Genomic DNA, 27,650 nt, shown 5'->3' with positions numbered 1-27,650 from the left:
TGTATCTTAGGGAAAAAAAAAAAAAAAAAGCATGTGTGGAAGATAATAAACGTTTCTTCCTCTAGTTTGGTCAATTTTTACTTGTAACTTTATGCTGTACTCTAGAGACATGAAGCGTGTTCAGAACCTTGACCGTTTATTTAAAAATGTAGAGAGAAACTGTAGGCTTTAGTTGGGATTGGTTTTCTAAACACAGAGAAAAAGGTTTTGGTCTCAACGTACTTGATTTGAATCCACAGCAATGACCAAAAATTCTTAGGTTAGTTTGGATAGGAAATAAACAACTTCAAGAATTGTAGTGGTTTAAACCCTTTCTTATTGAAATAGTATCCCTTCATCCCTGTTAGCAAAGTTATCCCTTGCTAACAACCTGCACTATTACTCTTCAGTGATATCAGTTTTATAAAGGTGCTCCATGTATGTTGGTTCTTGGGTCTGCCACTGTGTGTCCGACATGGCTGCTAATAAAGGATTCTTCAGTAGGGCAAATATGAAACAGCATTGTCAAGTTTTGGGGCAGTGGGTTTGTATAAGAAAAATGAGGCACACAGTAAGATTCTACCAGCTCTTTCAGATATCTTGCCTTCACCAACAAACTGAAGACTTGTGAAAAATACGCCTTCGCTTTAGACACTCAGAGGAAATATTTAAAAAGAGATTAAACAAGAAACCAGACGCCTCTAGGTAGGGTAAAAGAAAAACATTAAAATTTCATAATAGTTCTAGAATTTGCTCGATAAATCTACGCTGGTATCAGAATAATGTCCCAGACAATGAAAGTACTGTGAGCCCTAAGGTTAAGTGAGAGCTTGTAAGGAAAATTATAGCTGTGCGAAAACAGTGTAGACTTCTAAATTTTAAAGGCATTAAACATAAAGGATAAACACGTACTTTGCTCATTTCCTTGGATTAAGTATGGTATTTTAGAAAGGTGTGCACTTTCCCCATTATACCCATCAAATTTTGAAAATGCAAATTCCAATCTGGATGTAGTCATAGAGAATAATTGACTTGTGTTTATTTGCATGGGTTAAAACAAACCAAAATACTGAGTATAACTTATGGGAAAAATCTAATTTGTAAGTCTGTTTACATTTCAACTGAAATGTCTTAAGACTTAAGAATCATGACACTGTATCTTGGGGTATTTGTCTTTCAACCGTAACTGACTTAATAAGAGAAATGGAAATATATTTTTCTGTTTAAAATTTTTGTATTTAAAGATCATTAAAGCTGGGCTATCTCATCATCATTATTAAATTACTATAACTACTGCTTTGGGAGCTAGAATATATTTACTGCTGATTACTTCTCTACTGTATTTTATTCTAAAAAGATCTGTCATTGAGAAACAACAAATTAACTTCAATTTACAACTCTTCCTTTTTTTTTAGAAGTAAATTTTAATAACTCATAAAAGCTAGAAATAACCTCAAATATAGAACTGAGATTTATGTTAATTTAGCCACAACCTGAGACTTAATATAAGAGTGTATTAAATGTGTACTATGAAAAGAAAGATATAAAAGAGTACTCTATAAAACTGGTGGCAAAATTTTCAGTGTGCTGCTTAAAACTGGCTTTGCCCCCACCCCAGGACTTCTATGCCCCATGTATCACTGTGCTGTGTTAGATGCGTGGCTATAAAATTGTGAAAATGAAGACTTTTCTGGTAGCAAAAGGGTTAAGTTCTTTTTGCTTTACCAGTTTCAAATTACAATGAGAAGCCTCTTCTTTCCCAGCAGGGTTGTGCTTACATTACTCTTTAGATCTCCCTTGAAGAGGGCTGGTATATTTGTGCCTGCTGGAGGTGGAATTAACAGTTAGAAGGAGAAAGGGATTGAATGGACTTACAGGAAGGTTTTCAAGTAAATTCAGGGAAACACATTTACTTGAATAGTACAACCTTGAGTCTTATTTTACACTAAGACGACACAAAAGATGTTAAAGTTATCACCAAGCTGCCGGACAAATATATATTCCAACACCAAGGTGCAGATCAGCATAGATCTGTGATTCAGAAATCAGGATTTGTCTTGGAAAGAGCTCAAGGGTTGAGAAGAACTCAAGAGCAAGTGAAGATAACTTTGGGAACTACAGTTTATCAGAAGATCAACTTTCCTTGACTCAAATACCAAAGGCCTGATTACCATAAATTCCTATAGGAATGCATAGGTCATCTGATCAAATAATTTTATCCGTCTTCTGCTACATCAATGCAGCAAAAACTCTTAACAACTGTGGATAATTGGAAATCCAAGTTTCAGCTTTCTTAGAAATAACTACTCTTGACATATTCCAAAATATTGAAAATAGGACAGGAAAATCAGTGAGCATATTATGTTCTGAAATGTCACTGTCATGAAGAATAGGTAAATTTGTTTTTTCAGCTACTGGGAAAACGCACCTCCTAGGAACTTAGATTTTTTTTTTTTTTTTTTTTTAAAGAGGACAAGAAGGACTAAAAATATCAACTTTTGCTTTTGGACAAAAATGCATCTGACTGTATTTCTACTTAGGAGTATTGTGGGTTTCCTCTGGAGCTGCTGGGTTCTAGTGGGTTATGCAAAAGGAGGTTTGGGAGACAATCATGTTCACTCCAGTTTTATTTATAGAAGACTACGGAACCACGAAAGACGGGAAATACAGAGGGAAATTCTCTCTATCTTGGGTTTGCCTCATAGACCCAGACCATTTTCACCTGGAAAACAAGCTTCCTCTGCACCTCTCTTTATGCTGGACCTATACAATGCTATGGCCAATGAAGAAAATCCTGAAGAGTCGGAATACTCAGTGAGGGCATCCCTGGCAGGAGAGACCAGAGGAGCAAGAAAAGGATACACAGCTTCTCCCAATGGGTACCCTCGCCGCATACAGTTATCTCGAACGACTCCTCTGACCACCCAGAGCCCACCTCTAGCCAGCCTACATGATACCAACTTTCTGAACGATGCTGACATGGTCATGAGCTTTGTCAATTTAGGTATGTTGTTCTTTTATTTGTTAAACGATGTTATTACTAAGTGGAAGTTTTTCTAATAGTCAAGTAGCAGCCTGGTAGGTGGTCATGTTTATATAAAGTCATTTTCTGTAACTCTCTTCTCCAGCTTCTGTTTCCTCTCTTTCATTGATACAAGGTAAGATTTTGCTTTAGGCAACAAAGTCATACACACAGGTACATATATTTCATTTTTTAAATATGAAAAGCTAAAGTTAAACACTTACAGTCAAGTAGCTTTAGGTCCTTGAAATCTTGTTAAAATTTCAGTCATGCTTTAATGTGTGAATAAATAAGCAGTAGTCTACAAAAAAGGAAAATTTATGAGGATAGCTGTGCTATGGGCAAAAAAATAATAATACAAATAAGAAAGAGGTGTTTGTAGATTGAAAACTAAGTGTCTTTTTGGAACATTTTTTTGTTAGCAATTTAACAAACATGTAAGTATACATTTATTTGCCACCTAAAAACTCTCATTTGGCCGAGTCAGTTATTGTGAAAATATCAACATACAATTAACTAAGATCAAATAATTCTGAAAAAGATTACTATCTAAGATTTTCAGGGAGAGATTCTGAAAGTGTGAAAAACACTTTGGAAAAGAAGCTTCAAACTAATATTTCTTAACTTAATGATGAAACGGTATCATACCCATTTGATTGTTTCCAGAAGCAAGAGAAATATAAAACATGCTATGATGGTCTCTACTTATGCAAAAGCTTCCTCTTCCTTTAGGATAAAAAATGAATCAAAAACTTCTTTGATTAGCAGCATTATTAAAGAATACTTTTTAAAAAAATTATGTTTTACTCAAAGCTGGTATTTTTGTGGCAGATTTAAAATACTGACAATACCAAATGGTAAATTAGTGCCCAGTATTTCATCTCTTAAAAGTATTAAGGAGTTACCAATTGAAGGTGATTTCACAGGGCTGTATTTTTAAAAATGTTTTAGTAGAGGCTAAAGATGAAAATTCGCTATCTTCAGACATTCAAAAAAATAACATGGTATATAGTCAGTTTTGAAGACAAAATTTTATGAACAAATGTAATCAACTTGAAAGAATTAGAAACATTTTAATGTAAGAACTTTCGAAACTTTGTTTGAAAACTGCAATCTGCTTTGACTTAAAATTGACATGTTTTATTATACTTAATTAAAAACTTCCTTGTATAACATCTCAAAGAAAATAGTCTTTGAAAAGTCAGATAGCAACAAATTCAAATACATGAATGCTTTTATAAAACATGTTGCTTTATATGCTCTGTTCATTTGCTCTTCGCAATCTTAACATGAAGGATAAGGTGCTTAATAAATCAAGTATCGTGTTGCTAGAGACAGAGCTCTCATTATTATAAGTTTCAGTAAGTCATCATTGGTTGCCCTAATCAGGTGTCCTGGAGGCCTTTTCTTCTACATATAATTAACAGGTTTCATTTGGAACTTTCAAGCCATTGAAATATGGCTTAATTCTAAATTAGTTTGATTGCTTTTTCTTAGTATAAGTGATATGCAATGTGGCTCATGGGATATTTTACTTTGTTGCAATTTCTAAAGTATTATTCAGTAATTTAAAGGAGTTTTAATATTCTAACAGAAGAATTTCAATCTAGCATGATTTACATATGCATAAAAAATATCACTGAAAAAATTAGTTCCGGTCACCTAAAATCTGACAGGGCAGACTGTGTCATGTATTTTAAAAAACAATGGCTCAGTCATGAATCTGTTCTAAAATATATATTTTATTGAAATCAAATATTTTGATCATTCACAAAAGAAATATATTTGTTTTAGGAAGGAATTAAGTAGGATATTTGAATCTGTATGCCATTACTTTTTATACATTTACACAGAATAAGAAAACCAAAAACAATAATAAACAGTTTTAATCAGTGACTTTTAGGGCCATTTTTATCATTAAAGCATACTTATATTTTTAAATCAATGAAATTTTGGTTGTATTGTTTGGATTATAACAACAAAACAGTTTACTAACTATACCATGAAACACAATTATTTATTTTACTCTAGAGAAACAATATTAGATATAAACTTCAGAAGATATTTATTTTTATCATGCTTGAACTGCTGAATAGTGATTTATCCTCAATAATGAATTGTATTGTTTTTTTCTCTATTTAATAATACAAACCTAAATGTCTCATGTGAAATTACTGACAAATTGATTCTGGTACTGAGATTTTCCTAGTAGCCTCTGAGGAAAATTGAACCACAACTTTATTTTAACCTTAGACTGTGCCTTCTAATATATCCAAAGCTTACAATCAAACACTACTTAGTAAAAGGTTTTAACTTCTGTATTTCTTCCATAATAAAATAGGTCAAAGCAGACTTAGAAAAGGTTAAAGTGTAATGTCATGATTAATTGCACTAAGAATGTCAGTGGTTCTTAATGTAACATTCATTAACAAATAGTATTTTTTTATGTTCTTAGAAGACTCAGGAGGATTTTGTTCATTTATTTATGTTAGTATCTTAAAAGATATGCATACTGTGGAAACTAAGGGCAAGTGATCAAATTAGCCATAAGCAAGGGATTTGTATTGAGGAAGTCACCTGGATATTTAAATATGTGAAAAGAATCTGTTGACAGTTCCCATAATAAGCTGAATTACACTAAAAAGATATGTCCTTTATATAAACACAAATCTGTGTCATTTTCAAGTCAAATGACGGATTTTCTAGAATTATCTTGTCATTCAGAAAGACATTTTTTTCTAATGTTAGTTTTGCTCATCAAGAACAATTAAACTCTGAATCATTTAACAAAATAATCTATTTTTTAAAATTCCAGATGAGATTATTTTTTTTTATAAATGAAAAATAGATAAGAATTTCCTAAAAGAAAAAATAAAATGTGAATAAATTGCCTTAAGGCTGATGTAAACAACTAAACATGAAAACAAGCACCTTATTTTGACCTTTAAGTTGTTTAAGTGATTTGGACACTCTGAAGAGACAAATATTAATTATTGTGTGAAGAGAAACTTTCCACTCTATTGGATTCATTATTTTTAGGCCAATTTTTTTCAATCTCTAGTGTCCAGCTTTTGCAGGTTGACTCTTCTGCTTTGTCCCTAAAACTGTTGACCATTCCAGGCGTCCTTGCTCAGTCAATACCATGTCATTTCATGGAGAACAAAAATATCTTTCTGGTAAATCTTTTCTTTTTTAACCATCTTTTTCAAAAATATTAAGGATTAGTTTATATATCAGATATCTATGCTAATAAAAGGAAAGAAAGGAAAATCTGCAATTTTTTAAATAAATCTGTTTACATTAAGATAAACATGTAGTGTATTTCTAAGATCTTTTACAATTTTGTTTGATTACTTGGCAATAGTACAATGAAAATGATACAACACTGTGGATGTTTTAGAGGAAAGCACAAAAAACAGTGAACACAGGAAATTTATTTTCATGGTGTTCCCTGTCTACATGTATTTCTCTGATAAAGATGGAGGGTTTTTTTTTTCTGTTTTTTTTTTTTTAAGGGTTTCTGGTCAGTTGACTTGGAGTCAAAAACTTCTTAGATATATTTTAAGAACATGTATTAATTCAAAGGGATAAATACATGAATGTGTTGCTTGGATTTTTTCATATTTTATAACAACATATTTAGCATGTTAAGATATGAAATAGAAAAAAAAAATACTTTCAAAACTTTGAGTTAAACCCTTATCCTTTTACTTCTCCAAATCATTAAACTCTCCTGGTACTGGAAGAAAAAAATGCTTATGTTCTCGTTTGACAGGTTTGAAAGACATCATTGATATTTATTGTTGCTTTTGGCTGACTCAAGTGCCCAGTGGAGAGGAATTTATACGCAGATCTACCTAAAGATGCCTATCTGTGTAGTCTCTCCAACAAGGTTATTAACACTTGTGTAACATAAACTTACCTATAAACACATGCAAGATTTTTTGGGGAGAGGGGGCAGTGATGGGAATGTTGACAAGAGGGTCTAAAACCATTAGAGTACATATTCATAGATACACCTGGAATAACAAATGCTAATATTGGGTGAAACAATACTTCTTTTACACCTTTAACTTTTGAAGAGAAAAGATGCCTGGGAGGGTGGAAATCTTTTTACTCTCTTCTTTAACAACCTTTTGCCTTCATGATTGTGACCCAAGGGATTCTTGTTCTTTAAAGCCGTATTATTGTCAAATGACAGGCATGGCTGCAGTGATAGGTATAATCATATAGTTTAATTAAAAGATTTTTCCTCCTGTTAATAGCCACTCACAAATAGCCAGTTGTAAAAGTTTATTCAGAATTAACACCTGGAACTGTGAAGGTATGATAACATAAATTCAGAGGGCATGGGTGGCCTCACCCACTACTTCCAGTTCTCTCCTTTCATCCATTTTTTCAATATTGCCTCCCTCGCTCACCCCCTCCCCTCACATTACTTGGCCTCCTCTTTCGTTCGATGGTCTCTACCTCCAGGCTTTCTTGGCACTCCTCTCTTTCTGTCCCCACCCCTTCCTGGGGTCCGCTTTTGGTCCTTGTTTCTTCATAGCTGGAGGCTGAGATTAGCTGAAAATCAATTAGTTACAGCTTGATCATTTAGGTACAGTCTCCTGTTTCTCTGGAGTTGAGAAGGAAAAGGTTATGATGTGCCAATTGCAGCCTCCACCCATCAGGAGAAAAGCTCCCCGGGGCATCAGAACTTCTCTGGCTGTTGCCATCCCCTGGAACTGTTTCTCCACCATCCCATTCTTCTTTGCCTCCTCACCTCTCCCTGAGGATCCCATTGACAGAACTTAATTGTTTTTGCCTTCCCTATTTTATTACATAATTAAAATTTAAAAGGGGAAATGTAAGGGAAAGTTAGAAAAAAATAAGAAAAAACTGCAGCGCTGAACAAAGATGACGCAAAAAAATGCAATTCTGTTCGTTTATGAAATGCTTTCGCTTACGTCTTTTTTATTTCACACTCATGGCACATCCAGGAAGAGATTAATTCCTTTCTTTAAGTTGAGAAGAGAGGAGGATGAGGTAGGATAAAAGGATCAAGAGCAGAGAACAATGAAGATGAGACAGAGACAGAAATAAATACAAAATTTTTTGAATAGCCCTTGGGAAAAAGAAAATGAATGAAATGAGTCATCAGAGGCTGGTCTTGGGGTGTGCAGGTGGAGGGCGTGTTGGGAAATCCTCAGTCTACCTCACACTGACACAGCAGCTAATTCTACATCCCAACCACATCATCTCCAGGGGAAAACCCTTTCATCCTTCCACACTAAAATACCAAAGTGGGGAAAAAGGAGGGGGCCCTGTGTGTGTGTGTGTACAAGGAGCATACAGACGAGCTACTCACATTTACAGTCATAAATAATGTAGTGGCTCAGCTTGAAAAAACCACAGGTTAAAGGAAGAGGCTTCCCTGACGCACGGAGAGGGGCTGAGATCAGAGGAGCCACTGAAAGGGTTGGAGCCAAACAATGAATCCCTTGTTCGAAGCCATATTTATGAGTGCTTCTTTGCACCTTAAGTTCATATTTTATTGGCTGGGCTGTGGGGTTTCCCCATTTGCTCATCTCTTAAAATAATACCCTTGGCTGAGATCTCCTTTAAAATGCACCAGTCAGCCCTGACAGATGGCTCATTTATTTGGGGAAAAAGGGATGGTGTTGTGATTTTTTTTCTTTTTTGGATGTCTGATTGGAATGTGTAAGGTCCAGTTGTGGATCTGAAAATGGTGACAGTAAGATAAAAATAATAACTGGAGTAGTTACCTGCCATTCTCCGAGATGTCTGTAAGAGTCCACATAATCAGGTAGTCACTCTTGACTGGTAGGAGTCTTATCTAAATTAATACAATTATAATGTTTAAATGAGTTAAGATGGTAAAATTATAATCTAAGAAAGTGAAAACAGAATCTGTTGAAGGGTGCGACGTTTAATATGAAGGGAAAAAAAGATCTCTGATTAGTCAGAAGGATCTCTAGTGGTTTTGGGAGAAGGAAAATGACAACAGCCCTCCATACCCAAGGAGAGGAAGGCAGTGAGCTGCGTAAACATTCCATTATAAAACTGAAAAAGCAAGACCTTGTCTGGTTCTAAATAATTTGATATAGAGACTAAACTCGGGTATGCGCTGTTTTATAATTTCTAAACACTGAGGATCCCTGTCTTCATGATGATGTGGCCTTTCGTTTCTTTTTATAAGCTGCAAAATATTGGTGCCTGCTGGAAAAGAAGCAACCCTGTATTTTAGAAATACGTGAATCTAATTAAACGATCTATTAGTGTGTTTACTTCCTTCTGGAAGTAAATAACTCTTATTGTTCTTGTTGTTTCCCAGCTTTCCTTGAGTTGTTAAAAGTAAAGAAAAAAGATTGAGAAAGGCAAGATAAGCAGATTTAAGTCTCATCTAGATTTTATTCAGAACTAAGAGGTCAAAAATCAGAGGATTTCTTAACATTTACAAACCTGTTCAGCTCTTCTTATGCTGTATGATATGAAAGATTCAATTTTGCTTGCTATGCGCAGGTGTTTCGTCCCTATTGTGACTTTGTGATTAGCCTTCCCATGTAGGAGACACTGTTATTGCCAGTCTTAAGTGCATGGCCTATTGCGGCTCACATGGCTTCAGGGTTTAATTATAGGTTAAACGTGATTGTGTTCCTTTCGGTGTTTCTATCGCAGAAGTAGAGTAGCAAAGAAGAAGCTCCAATGCCTGGATTGGAATCCCATATTCTACACCTTCTAGCAGTGTGACCTTGGGCAGGTTACTTAAATCCTCTCTGCATCCCTGGTTCCTTACCTAAAACATGCCAATAATGAGCATGCCTTCCTCATTGGGGGTGGAGAGAATGAAATGAATGAATACACATGTAATTTTAAGAATAGCAGTTGGGACATAGTGAGCCCTCAGCCAAGAGCTGTTAAACTGTTACCAGAGTTGCACTTATCCCAAGTCTGCTCTGGCATCTGCAAGAGTGGCTAAGTAGTCTGTGGAGCCCAGTGCAAAATAAAAATTTGGGGCCTCTTGTTCAAAAATTATCGAGCACTCCAGCCTAGTGGCAGCAGATCATAAGCTCAGGCATGAGGTCCTTCTGAGTGTGGGGCCTATGGAACTGCCCAGGTGACCTTCCAGAGAAGCCAGCCCTGCATATTTGATTACATGTTGTGACGGCAGGAACCATGCCCTATTCATCCTTTCTTATCCCCAGGGGTGGATCAGTGTCCCAGAAGGAAAGAGAGAGTATGTGCAAGCTGAATCATCTGAGGAGAGTTTACCTAATGCTGTAATGTTGATCATGCTGTGGGTAGAGCTTTCTGGCAAAATAGGGGATAATGCAGCTCCAGAACAGCAGAGGAGCCTTCCGTCAGTCCTTCTGGGCAGGGAGCAGAAACCATTACCAGAAAACTCAGAGGAGAGCTGCGTGGGGAAGATATCCTGCCAGGAACTGTGGCCTTTGTGAGAGGGATGCCATGCAGCCAACCCTTAAATACTCAGCAGGGAGGGAAACCAAGCACTAAATACTCAGCCCCTACTTTTCCACTATGTTCTCTTCGGCACCAAAAGCCACAGGGCCCTGGAGCCTCCTGGTGGAGCTTATGGCAGTCAGCTTCCTGGTGCTGAGAGCAGAGGAGAGAAACGTGGAGAGTGGTTCTTGAGGCACGAACTGAAGATCTTCGGCACAAATCAGTAAATGAATATTAAGTGTTTAGTCAATGGAAGTTCTAGAATCACCTCAGTTTCAGTGCAAGTTAGTTATATACCTGTGTGTGTCCATGTGTATGTGCACACATATGTTAACTTTTGCCCTACTAATTTATTATAAAATTCAAGATATAATCATGATTTCGTGTAGGAGTTATTAACTTCACCAGTTGGTGAAGTGGCAGAATAGACATGATGTGTTGAAAAAGTCTTAAATTGTATAGAGATCAGCAGGATCACATGATATATTAAAACTATTTTAGAACAAACTGAAATTAACAACAAAAACCAAAAATCCCGGGAGAAGTAGCCCTTGCAGATCCCATGACAAACCGTGGACTGCAAATAGAAGTCGCAACCAGAAAACTCCGAATAGAAAGCACCAGTTCATGCAAATACACAGAGCAAATACCAAGAACAGATGATTTTTTTCAATCTTTAGGTCTGCTCGTTCTCAATCTTATGTCTTCCTTCCTCAAGTGACCATGACTGTGTGTTAAAGCATTTTGAATTCCAGGTACAATCAGACGATCTCCTCCCCAGGGAATGTAACAGGCAGAAATGTCAGGATGAGGCAAATTGGGATTATTGTTGTTCTTTGCTACCCTCAATCTTTGGCACCTTTCTTGGGACTCAAAGCCACACACACACCCCCTTGCCCCCATCCTTGAATCACAAACAAGCGCACAGGAGAAAGGTGCCTTTCCCGTATTGTCTACGTTCCCCTTCTAAGTGCTAAGGATGGCAATTTTAACCCGATTTTACATCTGTAATTACCACAAGCTGTGGAAGAGACGGTTCAACTTGGAAATTGTGTAGGCTCTTCTACAAATAACCTTGATGCAGACACTGAAGACTTACTTACTGAGGAAGAAGGAAGGTCGTCAATTAGATAGGCTTAATGGTTCCTGTCTTATAGATGTTTTTCTTTGCTCAGAGGGAACAGGGATCATTTAGTTCTTTAATTGTCTCTGTAGGGTGTGAGTGTAGGGGTTTTGGGATACCAGCTTTGCACACAGCTGCATATCCTTGAGCAAACTATGTCACTTTACTGGGACTGTTGCCTTCTCTGTCAAGTGGAGATCCTAATACAGAATTGTACTTGGGTGAGGTTATAGGCCTGTAAGTCTCGTGAGAGAAGTACTCAATGCACAGCGACCACTCTTGCTACAACTACTTGTACTAGAATTGAGTCTATGGTGCTCTAGTGTCAGAGGAGATCGACACCCAGGCCGCCAGACTGACAAATAAATCCTTGCTGGAATTGTGGAATATTATGCCCATGACTTTTCCTCTACCCAAAAGAAAATGAACCCTTGAATATCCTTGACTCTGTCTTGGCGTTGGACTGTCAGTAGATTGCATTCCCTCATTCACGTATTCTGGAAAAAGAGACCAGTCCTCGACAGAGCCTATAGGTAACTGCGGGCCTTCCCTTTGAGCTCCCAAAGGCAAGAGTTTCTGTGATGTACCACTGAGAGGGGCTTTTCATGTTACCTTTGCTCGGATTCTTCAAATGAACCCATGGTTTTACTTTTAGTTCCAGATACTACCTGTCCTATTTGTTTGTTATGGGAAAGGGGAAATTGATTGTGGCCAAAGGGATAGTATACAATTTGAAAATATTTGGTTGTGAAGGCATGAGCACTCTCTAAAAGACCCTTTGAAAGAAGGAAAAAATGTCTTGAGTTTTAATGCTAATTTTCATAAGTCAACTTTTTTTTAGTTTTAGTTTTTTAAAAAGTTGATTTATGACGAAAATCTCGGTGAATAAACTCCTGAACTGTAAATAGAGAAGCCACTCTGTTCAAATGATCACTCAAGCAAGGAAATTTTCATATTGTATGTAACTGAAATCATGTTTGAATTTATGTTTTTCTAATTTGAGTCAGTTCTTATTACTATTTGTATTATCATAATTTTGTTTCTATTTAATACCATTTTTTAAGTATTTTGACTTTCCTAGACAGGGCTGTTTTGTTTTGTTTTCAGATGACAGTCATATCTTTTTATTACTTTTCTTGAATTGCTTTGTTAAAAATATTTTGAAGCAGGATGGGAACTTATGGGTTTAATCAGAAAAATTGAACAAACGGCATACATGTTTACAATATACATATTGTAAAGTCATCACATTGACTTCTGATATTTTATAATACATTGAGTGGGGAAATCTAAATTTACTGTTTTTTTTTCATTATTTGATAGCATGCTGAAAGATGATCTAATATTTAATTGTGATGAGTAATGTTCTTAAAATAAAATATGGATTTTAACTATATATATATTTTTTGATCTATTCAAATCAACATGTAAGATTTTTCTCTTCCATATTGCTGTGTCAAAACAGTTATCATTCTACTGTTAACAGTTACTTTGAGGAAGAATTTATCCAAATTAAGCAAACCATTATCATTCCAGCATGTGTGCATGTGATACATTTAAAGTATAGGACATTGTCACATCCGTATCATTTAAATTATAGTCTAGTTGTAGCAGTAGTAATTAAAGCAACAAAAACAACAATAAATATAATTCTTATGCCAGAAACTGGACTGAGTGATTTGCATATATTATGTCAATTAATTTGCATCTCAACTGTATGCATAAATATTTTGCTTCTCCTATTTTGTTGATGTGAAAATTGAGACATGAGCAGAGATTCAATAACTTACAAAGGTCGCCCAACTGATAAATGGAAGAATCCATACTGGAACTGTGATCTGTCTGGTTACTAGGATTTAGCTCAGTAACCTACTTTGGAAAAGGTGTAATTTTTAATCGCAATGACGATAATGGTTTATACTTCTGGAAAGCATCATTATGTACCTTATCTGGTTTTATCTGCATTGTCTAGCCCTCATGGAAGTAGATACGATTCCACAGTTGACAGCTCTGGAAACTAGAGCTCTGAAAGGTTATTCATTCAGTCGTTTGACAAATAGAAACTGATTACCTACTATGGGGCCAGGCACTGTGCGAAAGACTGCCTGTTTCACTGCCAACATCACAAGGCAAGAGGAGCGAGGTCTAGACCCAGAATCCCTGGTTCTTGTGCCAGGATCTTTTTGCTCAATGTCACATACTTTGAAAAAATCCACACAAAAATTCCAGCACCCTGTACAATTAAAAGCACTCACTGACATTATCTGCAAGAATGTGTTTTGTTATTTAAATAACCATGTATAATGAACCTTCTGGGTATAGGAAAAATATTTTTTCAAATCTCAATCCCTTTACATTAATTTAAAATAAACAAACAAACAAATTAAAAATAAATAAAAGCCTGTTACCAGCAAACAGAACATTGGGAAGACTGTTAGTCCAAAAGGCATAGAACACAGATAGAACCCAGCTTCAGCAAAGCTTGGGGGCTCTTTCAGAAACCTGTATTTTTTAAGCTGTGGGGTTTTTTTTTTTTTACTCATACAGAGGCTCTGGTGATTTTAAAGGTAGTATCTAAAAGCACTGTTTGCTTCCTGCACATTTCAGAGCATACATTGGGCTTAAGCACTCATCGTTTTTTGTGTGTGTGTTGTACTGAGGAAAGAAGGGCAAAATGTCATAGAGTTTTTCAAAAAGAAGTTGTTTGATCTGGGCTCCATCTTGACCCCTGACCTTCACTTACTTCTTTGTTTGTGTGCTAACAAGGTTATGTCCAGTGTTTACTTTGTTCCTGTACACACTGAACATGATGTGGATTCAAGCGATACTCTGAGTCAGTGGAGACACATTTTCTAAAGTCAAAATGGGTAGAGAGTTCCAAGAATTGGTATAAAGACCTCTTTGCTTCCATTGCTTTGAATTTACTCAGGATATTAGGCATTAGGCAATTATTGCTTCACGTTTGACGGGATTATGAGGGAAAATGGATTAATATTTTACTAGTGGGTTACTCTTCACCATCAGGCTGCTGGGTCTGTGGAGTAAATATTGCAGCAAAACACAGATCCAAGTCTGCTGGCCCGCCATCATGGGAATAATCATCATAGCTACAAAACACCAGATTCTCCAAGTGAAATACTAAGAAGAGGAGAAGAACTCAAGGCAGATCATGGTGTCTGCTCTTCTTGAAATTCGTGTTCCCCAGGTAGCCCGTATCCAGGGCTTGGGAGGCGCCAGACAGGGCACTAACAGCATTTCAAGTGTTCACTCAATTAACTCTCACAACATGAGCCCAATCAGAGATGAGGAAAGTGACACCTGGTGATGTTAAGTCATTTGTCCCAAGTCCCACATCCTGTAAGAGAAGGAACTGGATTCAGAGTCCAAGCTAGTCCCTACTGTGCTGGGTCGTCTTTGTGAATGCAGTGGGGAGGGCTGTCACTGGGGCATTGTTTAACCTCCTTGTAAAGTTCTATATATTTCTCCATCATTTCATGTATTGGGGTATTTTCACTTCATTGGTCATGTTTTATATTTTAGGGAAAAATTATGAAATAGTGAGATTTCTAATAGTCTTATCCCTGGAAGTGGGCTCTTCCAGGCCTTCCTCTGAACTGGGATGCTGTGGCCTTTGGAAAGAGGCAAATACAATGCTCACAGGCAGAGGAACAGGCAGCATTCTGCAGACACCAGTGGTACTGACCCTGGAGTCCTGCAGCCAACTGAGGGAAAAAGGAAATGTGATCTGTGTTGATTCCCAACTTCAGAAGATAGACTTGGCATGAAGAGGAGTAACACTTAGCAAAATGGAAGAGAGGCAGAATATCAAACTTACAAATAGTAAAAGACCTCAAAAGCTGTTGTTGGAGACTGGTACAAACCAATAGTGGGTTTATTTGGATGCTGGGCAACTACCAGTCTGCTGGCCAGTATGAAGGCCCCTGGAGCATGGTGTCCAGCCTTGGATAAATGTCCTTGGCCTACCTTTTCTGACCCAAGCCTGTATTGGCCAGAGAATCTCATGAGAAGCCTGCTGAGTGAATGTTTGCGCTTCAGGACCCCCTACAACCTACAGATTAAGAAATTTCTCTTGCTGTAGATAACCTTGGCTTTGTCCTACTAGTTATGGCTGACATCTCCTCTGTGTTCTATCCAACACTGAGCTATCCACGTTTAATACATATCTCTTAATCTGTGTAGCAGCTACAATTTGCATGTGTAAATGAGCTCACTCATTTCCCCGAACCACATGAACACTAAATACATTCTTTCTCCTCCTCGGGTGTATTATAAATTAGAGGCTAAGGCCTTGAGATAATTAATTTTTTTTTTCCAAAAGGAAGCATTTTGGTTTGACAACATTTCTCAAAGCAAAGTGATGAAGCTCATGAAGATAATTCATTTTCAGCTCTCCTCAGCAATCAAGAGGAATTGTAAAAAGCAAGTATCATGGTTAAAATGTCAACCTGTATCAAAACTCCTGACCATTAATCTCTGCTTTGCAAAGCAAGCCAAGTGGTAGCTGCAGAGTAAAGATGAGCATTTAGGATGTCACCTGCTAGTCTGTGTAACAATTCTGTTTCTTTATCTCTTTCTCTATTTGGCTTTACCTGACCACACCAACACAATCTATGGATTGTAACATAAAAAGTATCAATGTTCTTAGTATTTGATTTTTAATTATTCAAACTGAGATGTACTTAGGAAGACATGTGATAAAATGATTGCTCAGGAAGAGGTCAAAAATCATGTTTAATTTTAATTCATCTTCATTGACAGTGACTAAACAGAAGGCTCATGTTGACTCATAATTATTTAAATCTCTTGGGCACTTCAATCATAATCCGACTTCTTTGTCATTTTCTTAAATGTACTTTTTTTTTTTTTTTAAAGATTTAGTTATTTGAGACAAGAGTGTGAACCAGTGGAGGGAGGAGCGTTGGGTGGGGGGGATCCTTAGGCAGACTCGCTGCTGTGCACAGAGCCCCTCGCTGGGTTGTTTCTCACCACCTGTGAGATCATGACCTGAGCCAAAATCAAGAGTCTGCTGTTTAACTGACTGAGCCATACAGATGGCCTTCCTAAAGTGTATTTCTTTGAAAGCATTGCTATGTCTTCTTAAGAGTTGTTATCTGAAATGTGATAGTCAAATCACTGTGGACTTTGCTGAGAAATGGTAATTAAATCAATTTTGATATTTCCAAGAGGAGACTTCTCAGTATCTTTATTGTGCTGATGAGCATTGTGAATCTCCGCAAGGAGGGGTGATCATATGGTTTCACAAGCACGTTACGCTCTGGGACTCGCCTAACAGAGCCCCATGGTGCCTAGTGTAATGGGGAGCTCATTCCGAGAAATGTTCTTGCATGTGGAAATACCAGTTCATAAAAGCTGTTTTGGAGATAGGGCAAGCAGGGCAGTAAGATCATATATTTGTTGATTCTGTGGTTACTTAATATCCAGATTAAAATGAAGCAGGAGAAACATTTTAATTTCACTGTCTAGAACCAACCATTCTTCAAACTTTTATATATTTCCTTCTATACTTTAAAAAATCCATCTTTTTCATCAGGTTGAACAATGTTTGTATAATGTATTTATACCCTTTGTTCTTTAAAAAGCTTTTTTTTTTTAACGATTTAAGTATTACGAATATACAATGTTATATTAGTTTCAGGTACAGGATATGGTGATTTACAATTCTATACATGATGCAATGCTCAGTACAATAAGTGCAGTTACTTTCTGTCAACATACACAGTTATTACAATATTATTGACTGTGTTCCCTGTGCTATAGTTCTCATCTCCCTTGACTCAGTTATTTTATAACTGGTAGCTTGTACCTCTTAATCCCCTCACCTATTTCACCTATCTCCCCACACCTCACCCCTTTGGCAACCACCTATTTGTTTTCTATATCTCTGAATCTGTTTGTTTTGTTTTGTAGATTCCACATATAAGCAAAACTGTATGGTATTTGTCTTTCTCTGTCTTATTTCACTTAGCATAATACCCTCTAGGTCTCTCCATGTTGTCATAAATAGCAAGATTTCATTCTTTTGTGTGGCTGAGTAACACACCACATCTTTATCATTCGTCTGTCAATGGGCACTTATGTTGCTTCTATATCTTGGCAATTGTAAATAATGCTGCAATGAACCTAGGGGTGCATATATCTTTTTGAATTAGTGTTTGCATTTTCTTTGAATAAGTACCCCATGTGGAATTACTGGATCATATGGTGTTTCCATTTTTAATTTTTTGGGAACCTCCATACTGTTTTCTACAGTAGGTGGATTTACATAGGGAATTTACATTCCCACCAACAGTGCAGCGGGTTCCCGTTTCTCCACATCCTCACCAATAAGTTTTATTCCTTGTCTTTTTGATACTAGCCATTCTGACAGGTGTGAGGTAATACCTCATTGAGGTTTTGATTTGCATTTCCCTGATGATGAGTGATATTGAGCATCTTTTCATGTGTCTGTTGGCCATCTGTAGGTCTTCTTTGGATAAACGTCTATTCAAGTTGTCTGCCCATTTTTATTTGGATGTGTGTGTGTGTGTGTGAAGTTGTATAAATTCTTTACATATTTTATTTTTTATTATGTTCAGTTACATATTTTAAATGTTAACCTCTTATTGGATAAATCATTTGTGAATCTCTTCTCCCATTTTGTAAGTTGCCTTTTTGTTTTCTGGATGGTTTCTGTAGCTGTGTAAACCTTTTTATTTTGGTGAAGTCCCCACAGTCTATTTTTCATTTTGTTTCCCTTGCCTGAGGAAACATATTTGTAAATACGTTGTTAAGGCCTATGTCCAAGAGACTACTGCGCATATTTTCTTTTAGGAGTTTTATGGTTTCAGGTCTCACCTTTTAGGTATTTAGTTCATTTTGAGTTTGTTTGTGTATGGTATAAGAAAATGGCCCAGTTTCATTCTTTTGCATGTAGCTGTCCAGTTTTCCCAGAGCCATTTATTGAACAGACTCTCTTTTTCACATTATATATTCTTGCCTCTTTTGTCTTTTTGTCCATAAGCATGAATTTATTTCTGGGTGCTTAGTTTTTCTTAATTTTTTAGTATATGATTTTTCTTGTTTATTCATTTATTCTTTATGAGCATATTTTTGATGACAAATATTTCACCTCAATAATTCAGCATTTATATAAACATTCTTTTATTATAGGACATGCAGTTTTTCCAGTTTTTACTATCATATACTCTGTTACAATGTTTATCTGTATATGTAAGTTTTGTAAACATCGCTGACATTTTCTGATCATTTTCTTAAAGTATGTTCTTAGAAAATGAATCATTCAATTATTGTTTTTTAAATCTCCTGAAATATATTACTAAATTGTTTTAGTAAATTTGTTTCTTTTACACATGCAACAGCAAGTAAATGCTAATGCTATTTTTATCAAACTGAAACCTAAATTATATGATATGTTTACATTTTTAATAATATAAAACTCATGTTTTTTAAAAAATTTATATTTTTTCTAAGAATGTTTTTTTTTTTACATGTCTGTTATCCACTTATATTTTCTCTTTGGGAAGTTCTATGTTATTTTTGTTCATTTTTTAATTTGCCTTATTTCGTGGTTGCTTATGCTTAGAAATCCCTCCTGTGACTAAATATTTAATAATTATTCACCTTTTTCCCATTTTTATGCTTGAGTTTTTACTTTCCCCCTAACTTGTCATTTGCATATAATAGTCACTTAAAAACATTTTCAAATACTTAAGAGTTTGTAAAATCTATCTCCCACATTCCATTTTAGAAAGAATTGCTTGAAGGCATGCCGCGGCAGATTACTGAAATAGAAATTAAGAAGAATGGGGAATTCATGGTCTTTGAGGAGACCCAGTTTGAGAATTAAAATCAGCTGAGCAAATGGATTTGATCTAAATACACTTATGCCCAAATGCTCTGTAATTTAATTATAAAACATACAGACACATGACCTCAGAACAATTGGAATGCTGAAGTGTCCCAAGTATCTCATAGATTATACTACTTTAAAGACTCATTTTGGGATTGCAGGGAAGGAGTACTAAATACATGCATGTATTATGTTTTAATGCACAAGCAATTACCAACATTTGGCCACAAATTACATTCCCCAGTTTAGTATCCAAGTTTGATTTTTGAGTCTGAGCCTTCATTGCTTATAAGAAGCCCGAGATATTTCAGAATCACTTTTTTTTTTTGTCATCTGCAATTATTGAGATGATCCCAATAATTGTGGAATATTCACAATCCAATTTCATCACCTTGACCTCTTTTGCCCCTTCTAGGTTGAGAGGGATATCTGAGATTATGGAAAAATCCCAGGGTACATCTGTGTATTTGTTAGAGTAAAATATGGTCTCTAAATTCTTATTTCTTCATTATACACATTCATCATTTTATCAATCTCTCTTGGCTTTGAAAAGTTTCCATCATACATAGTAACTTTTTGAGTTTTAACACTGTAACATGGTATAGTTTTGAAAAGACATTTCAGAAACAGAGATCCAAATTTAGATATGATAGTGTGCTAGCTGCAATAGTAATTGGACTGAAGTGACAATCAAATAATTAGATAAATTCTGAATCAAGGGATACAGACAGTGTCTGAGGGCTGTGCAAGTAGAAGAAAGCAGGGGTCGGAATTTTATGGTAGCAAGCCTAGAATTCCAAGGAAAATAAATAACATGAAGCAGAACCAGTCACTATGATCTCAAACCATATAAAACTCAACCAAGCTTCAGCACTGTTCTTTATAAGGAAAGTGAGAAATCAAAATGCATAAAACATCCAATTCTGGAAGGATGAGTATAAGTTGGTAGAAACAAAATTGTTATATGAACTCCTACCACACATTTAAAACTGCATAGTAAAGCACATATACAAATACAAAGTAATGATATACTTGAATAATGTAATAAAGTTACATTAATTGACACATCTCAAGGATTGTACTTGAAATATATTGATATGTGTCAGATGTCATAAAGATACACATTTTTTGAGAATCCATGGGATGTTTAGATAAATCACTAATCCTATGACATACAAATTCTAAAATATAGAAGTTATGGATATCCAGAAAGCACCTAAAACCATGTTTAGCATCATATGTCATTAGGAAAATATTAATTAAAACTGCAGTAAGATACTGCTATGTGTCCTAGAAATGGCTAAGATGGAAAAATGAAAAAAATAAAAAATAAAAACACCAACCAGTGTTGACAAGGTTATAGAACTCTCATAAATTGTTGGCAGGTATGCAAAATAATAGGACTATTTAAAAAAAATCATGAGTTTCTTATGCATTACACATACACTTGCCATTGTGATCCAGAAATCTCACTTGGAGATATTTACTCTAGAGCAATATTATCCTAGGTCACAGAAAAACCTATACATAAATGCCAGTAGAAGCTCTCTTCATCATTACCCCAAAGCAGGAAGAATTAATTGTCCTCCAGTAAATAAATGGTTAAACAAATTTTAGTGCATCCATTCAATGAAGTTCTCAACATATAAAGGAGAGAACCATTAATAAATAGTTCTATCTGTTTATCTAAAACAGATAAATCTAAAACACATTTGGCTAAGTGAGATATATCAGACCCAAAAGGCTACATATTGTATGGTTTCCTTGTATTAAATTCTGGATAAAACAAAAGTCTAGAAATGGGGAACAGATGAGTGTTTGGCCATGGATTAAATGTAGGCAAGGAATTGACTACTAATGGAGCTTCAAGGCAGTGACAGAACCATTCTGTATTTTGATTGTGGTGGTGGTCACAGAACTCTGCATTTGTCAAAAACCATAGATCAACTAGCAAGTTTCATTTGTAAAAGTAAATTACAGGGAGAGCCTGGCTGGCTTAGTCTGTTGAGCATGAGACTCTTGATCTCAGGGTCCTGAGTTCAAGCCCCATGTTAGGTAGAGAGCTTACTTAAAACAAAATTACAAAAAGATAGGCATTTCATATGTCATCTTTATAATTACATATTCATAAAATATAGATTATCTTTTTAAAAAATAAATCTTTTGGCAAAATTAAGAGAGAAGTTAAATGTTTAAAGAATAAGATTTAGAAAATGCCATAATACATGAAAATGTATCAAAACAACAGTGGTTTCCAAAACTAAACTCTGTGATAAATTCATGCCTTCAGAGCTTGTGTCCTAAAAGGAAAAATGGAAATATATATGTAGATAAATAAATTAAGTATTCTAGGCTGGCTCAGTCATGATCCCAGGGCTTTGAGATGGAGCCCCACGTCAGGCTCCCTGGTCAGCGGGGAGTCTGCTTCTCCCTCTCCCTCTGCCACTGTTCCTGCTCTCTCTCTCTTGCTCACTTTCTCTCAAATAAATAAATAAAATCTAAAAAAACCATATAATTAAGCATCTATTCAATTTACCCCATAAATCCTAAAAGAGTGACATATAGAAATAAAGACAAAATGTACTGAATGAGAAAACAAACTGTAGAAGTAATTCATCTTAGAGCTGTTAATTCAGAAGACCAAATAATCAACAAGCTTCTGGCAAATATTAGCAAATAGAAAAGAAAAATAATACAAAGAGAAATAATATATAATTATAAATATTGATTTAACATTTTATAGATTACTACATTAACTCTATGCTAATCAGCTGAAAATCTTAATGAGCTACCTCAGCAATTGAGAAACATGAATAAGTGAACAACATTGGTAATTATTAAAAGTTTGCCCAAAACATTATTTTTTCAAAGGATTGAAGCTTTGTCATTCGTGGATGGGTGGAAAAAAAAATGAAACAGAAAGTGAATGCTGCATAAACTGGCCCAGAATGCTAAAAATATGGCTATCTAGAAATTTTTAATAAATCAGCATACTTGGATAAGAAGATAGGAAAAAGAGAGAGCTCTTTTACTGCATGGCAGAAATCTTAATTAAAATTACTTGCAAATCAAATTTAAAAAATCCTGTGACAAAATCTTAATTAAAGTACTTGCAACATGAAAGTAAGTGTAACTTCAAATAGTCATTTAACTTTAGCAGTTTAGCTTGATCCTAGAAATGAAAGGATGATTTAGTATCAGGGAATCTGCGAATTCAATAAATTATATGATCTTGTTGATGGCATACCTAGAAGGCTAGACACTCAGAATAGATCATTTTAACATCTTGCTTCTCTCTGTGATGGATTATTTTCAGTAACAATTGTGAAATGAATCCAGTAAAATAAAACCACAAAAATACAGTAAAACTTTTTTTATTGAATGACATATATATGTATACACACACAAACACATATACATATTAGTATATATGTATGTTTGCCAATAAAATGATTTAAAAATTACAGTATAAGAAAAGAGATACTAAATTAACATTTATAAATCATACTAATGTATTTTTTGAAATAAAAATACAGAAAAATACTGACCAATATCAACTTGTTGGTCAAAGACACAAAAAATAACATTAGAGTTTCTATTTTCAAGCTTTCTGCAAATGATTTTTTTAAAAAAACTATCTTAATTATGTTTGGCAGCAGTATAGTTATTTTTGTCAATTTGTTTTCACTCCCACTTGATTGAAGAATAATTTCTATAAATTTTAATTTTGAGAAGTTCCATTTCATACAACAACAGACATGCAAATAGTTAAGGAAAGTCATAAACATATGGTTAAATCTATCTGAGATTCACAAAAATCCTATTTCACTTTTCTAGACATTACAACTCTATCCATCTGTGTTTCCTTGGATTACTTTTTCTATTGGCTTTCAAGTGTTTTCATGTTTGAAATATTTCTGCTGAAATATCTTCCCCAGAAAATTCATAATAAAATTCTGTTATTTGGTAAAAACTTCTGAAGTTCATAATGGTTCAGAATCGTTTGAGCTTGCTCTGGGTGCTATTTGTGTCACCAAGTCATGTGGCACTACGTATTTCTGCATTTAAACAGATTAGGTATAAATAATGGAAGCACGGTGATTGTAAAGGAAAAATATAACTGAACTTAAGTTCTTACCCATGTGCATCGGGGTCGACTCTCTAACCAACAGTTCTCCATATTAACCTCTACATAATACAGTGTTTATTAAGGGATAAATAATAAAAAATGTGCTAATTTAAAGTTTACATACATATTAGGAAAATACAACAGTAACAATGGCAACTTTTTGAACTTTGATCAACACAAAATTATTTCTGGGAGGAATATTTTATCACTCACACTGTTTAGAGTTGTGGAGGTCTGGTGATAATAAGAAGCAGAGTGACTTAGGGTTGGTTGTGTTATTGTCTTTAATGAATCCCTTTCTTTCCTGGCCCTGGTGTGGATTGCTTCAACTGCTTACTCTTGGGACACCAGTGGTCTTAATAGAAAGTTAATGGCACACAATAAGAAGTCAATCCTTGATTTTGCTGGAGAGAGAAAGCTAGGAATGGAAAGATATTTTACTCACATGGCAAAGTCTATCACAAATTGACAGTACATATTTCAACACTAAAGACCTGTCTATTAAGGTTCTATTAACAAACAAACAAAAACAACTAAACAAGATGACAGCATCGTCATCAGTAATTAGCAGGTCTGGAAGTCCTGAAAAATGCAACAAGTCCAACCATATACAGTTAAACTTTTTGTTTACTTTGGGAACCCACTGAAATTGTACTAAAATAGATCGGTTTGGCTAAATGAGCATACATAATTCTAAAACTAAAAACATACAGAGTTCTTGAATATAAACAACCAATTAAAAATCTGATGAGAAAATTACATCCCAATGACAGTGGAAAAACTAACATAAAGACATGAAAAGTTTAATTGGAACCCTTAGAAAGAACATGTACAACCTTTATGACTAAAACTTTACATAAATAAAAAAGCTTTAAATAAATTCAGAAGCAAACCATTTTCCAAGTGAGAAAAGAGTTGGAAAATATTGTCTTTGTAAATGAATATGGATTTACTATTATTCTGATTAAAACTCTTAACTGAATCTTTCTTGGATTTTGACCAAACATACTCAAGTTCATCTTGAAATGAAAATTAGCTAAGATCTAGTTGAAAAGAAAGTCTAGGAATCTTCTTATGAAATCATAACATACATTGTAAGGCTTTATCAAGTATTACAACACATTATAATGAGGTAATCATAGAAGCAATGCAATATTTGTATATAATGACATATATATCCATGAAACAGAATAGCTAAGAAAGAATCATTACTATGCACAATAATTTAGTATACAATAAATGTGTACTTAAAAATAAAAGTGGCATTAATACTCATTTAATTAACTTTATTTTGACAGATGACATTGTATTCTTTTTAGTTGTGTAGCATGATTTTCATATACGTAAATATTGTGGAATGATTGCCATAGTCTACTTGGTTAACTTGGTCACCATATAGAGTTACTCTTTTTTGTGTATGTGCTAAGAGTTTTTAAGATCTACTCTATTAGCAAGTTTCAAATATACAATAGAGTATTTCAACTATAGTCATCATGTGGTGCAGGCTAATGTTTATTTCGAAGTATTCATTAGGGGAAAACTTCTACATTTAATGGAAATGGAAAAAATCTTGGAAAGAAGAGATAGTTTTTACTATATCACAAATGAGCATTTCTTCCACCTAAAAAGAATAGAATTAGAAGATCAATATCAATTGATTAAAAAAAGTGTAAAAAACAATAAATAAAATATAAATGTTACAAATGTTATAAATTAAATGTATAATGAGCTTCTATAAATTAGCACAAGCACAAGGCAGGGAATATAATAGAGATATGGATCAAACTACTGTTAAGGAATAAACAACCACTTATGCATGTGTTTTGAAAATCTATCACAAAATTCCCAGGAGGAAATAACCAGTTTCCTCCAGAGAACTTTTTCTCTGGGAATTTAATTGGTAGTGATTTTCTAGTTTTCTTTCTTGTATTTGCTACCAGTTTTCAAAATGGCATAGAATGATTATGTATTTTTATCATCAGAAATATATCTTATTAAAATACCTATACCAAAATTTCTTTACTTTCTGTATTTTATATAGGCTCCAGAATTTTCTGCATGCTTTCCACTCATTCTTATTGGGTAGCTATTATTTGCAGATCAAGATTTTTTATGTAGCCAGCTTCCTGAATTGGATCAACTTCAGTAGAGTGAGGGTAGATAGATAAATAAACAGAAAAAAATTGCTGAATTTTCTTAGGAAGTGCTTGATACATTAAAAAAAAGTTTATCCTTAAAGACTTTTTTTTTGGTAGTAGGAGGTTTGAAAATCTGGGTCAATGCCTTTTTTTCTGCATTTACTGGAAAATTAATAGAATCTCCAACTCTCTTGTAGACTTATGCTCAAGGTATTTTTGCTCAATATGGTATTTTGCTCTTATATGCGCAAGATATTTTTACAATGAAATATACTTCTTAAGGATCTGATATAGCCCAAACTTAAACAAAGAAGGCTTTTCATTCTTTTTAAGACACATTTCCTTATGATTTACTAGAGGAAACAGGTAGAATTCTTCTATCAGATGCTTTCTATGACATCTGATCAGAGTATAAACAGCCATAACTAGTGTTTAAAATTAACAAGTACTTTTTGTAGTACTTGATCCTTTTATGTTGATTTTTATTTTTATCAAAATTATACATGCATATGTTTTAAAACATTACAAAGATTTTTTAAGAAAAATAAGAAGTACTCTCTATTTTCCAAACCCACAGATTCCTTTGAAGTTTGATGGCTTTGCTACCCATATTCCTCTCCAGAAATATTCTAATAATATTCCCTGGGATTGGAGGCCTGCTTTCCATACCCCTTCCAGAAGTATTACCACGCCATACCTTCAAGGAGGAACTGGTTTTGGATCCCCTCTATAGTCTTGGGAAATCTTTCTGTTCCATCTTGTTTCTCCTATTTACCCCAAAACAAACAAACAAACAAACAACAACAAAAAACAGAAAGGGAAAGTATGGGACACAAACCTCCTTAAGGAGTTTATAGCCTTTTGGAAAGGTTAAAAGAATAACTCTGGTAATAACCTCCTAATACTACGTACCTACATGCATTCCACAAAATGCTGGAGGGCTGTGTGTGCATTTTATCATTTAAACCACTCTACATCCTGTCAGGTGAGTCCTTTTTTTTTGACTCGCCATCTGCAGATGAAGAAGTCAGAGCTTGGAGAGGCTAAATAAATGTGCAAAGTCACACAACTAATAAGACGATGAAGTTGGAACTTATTCTACCAACCACTATATCAGACAGTTTTCAGCATTAGTAGATGCTAAATAAGTATTGAGCATGGATATTTAATGAAAGAATTTGTGATAACAGATATGTAGCTTATATGGCAGTGCTGTGGTCAAAAAATAAATTATTGTTGTGAGGGTTTTTGTTGAAAAACAGCATGATCACTGTGAGCAGAGAGACAAGGGGTGATGGGAAACATGCACAGAATAAGGCTCACACTGGATAAGGTTTATATTGTCTAGAATTTGGGACTGCAGGCAGATCTCTGTGGCATTGAGTAATGGCTTGAGTAGTGTGAGGATATAGGAGCATGCATGTATGATTGGGGTCCAGAGCTTCCGGTTATGGAGTTGTGAGGAGGAATGTTGGAAATGCATATATAAAGTAAATAATGCATATATATAATCTATAAATGAATATATGTATGCCTGAATGTATATATGTATATGTGTGTGTGTGTATAGATATTTTCTGTAAAGTGAAAACATTTAACTTTTTTTGCCATTAATGAATATTTTATTTTTTATTTTTTGTTTTTAACAAATATCCTTAATCTGTGAGCAACAAAATATTTTTTTCTTTATAGGCATTAACTCTTTTATTAGAATTTCTGATTAATTATGTTATGTAAAATACCTAACTTTTATATACTGCTTGCCATTCATCAGGCATGTTCTAAGCAATTTCTATCTGTTATCTCATTTAATCTTTAACAAAAAATATTTTTAAGTGCTATTATAAATCCCATTTTATGAATAAATAAAATAAAATATACAAAAGTTAAATAATTGGTCAAGG

General features: G+C 34.7%; 1 protein-coding gene across 1 annotated transcript in view; it reads left to right on the top strand.

Annotated features, from left to right (window-relative positions):
• Window positions 1-1,779: 1,779 nt before the first annotated feature.
• BMP5 (bone morphogenetic protein 5) overlaps window positions 1,780-27,650 on the top strand; it is a 113,978-nt gene continuing 88,107 nt past the window's right edge. Inside the window, exon 1 of the mRNA XM_044253110.1 lies at window positions 1,780-2,983. Within this exon, the coding sequence (XP_044109045.1) occupies window positions 2,494-2,983 (490 nt within the window). The 5' untranslated portion in view covers window positions 1,780-2,493. The remainder of the gene's footprint in view (window positions 2,984-27,650) is intronic.

The sequence above is a fragment of the Neovison vison genome, chromosome 1 (assembly GCF_020171115.1).
Source record: "Neovison vison isolate M4711 chromosome 1, ASM_NN_V1, whole genome shotgun sequence".
In the NCBI taxonomy this organism is placed as follows: Eukaryota; Metazoa; Chordata; class Mammalia; order Carnivora; family Mustelidae; genus Neogale; species Neogale vison.
The sequence above is the reverse complement of the archived record's forward strand: the minus strand, read 5'-3'. Positions and strand labels throughout refer to the sequence as shown.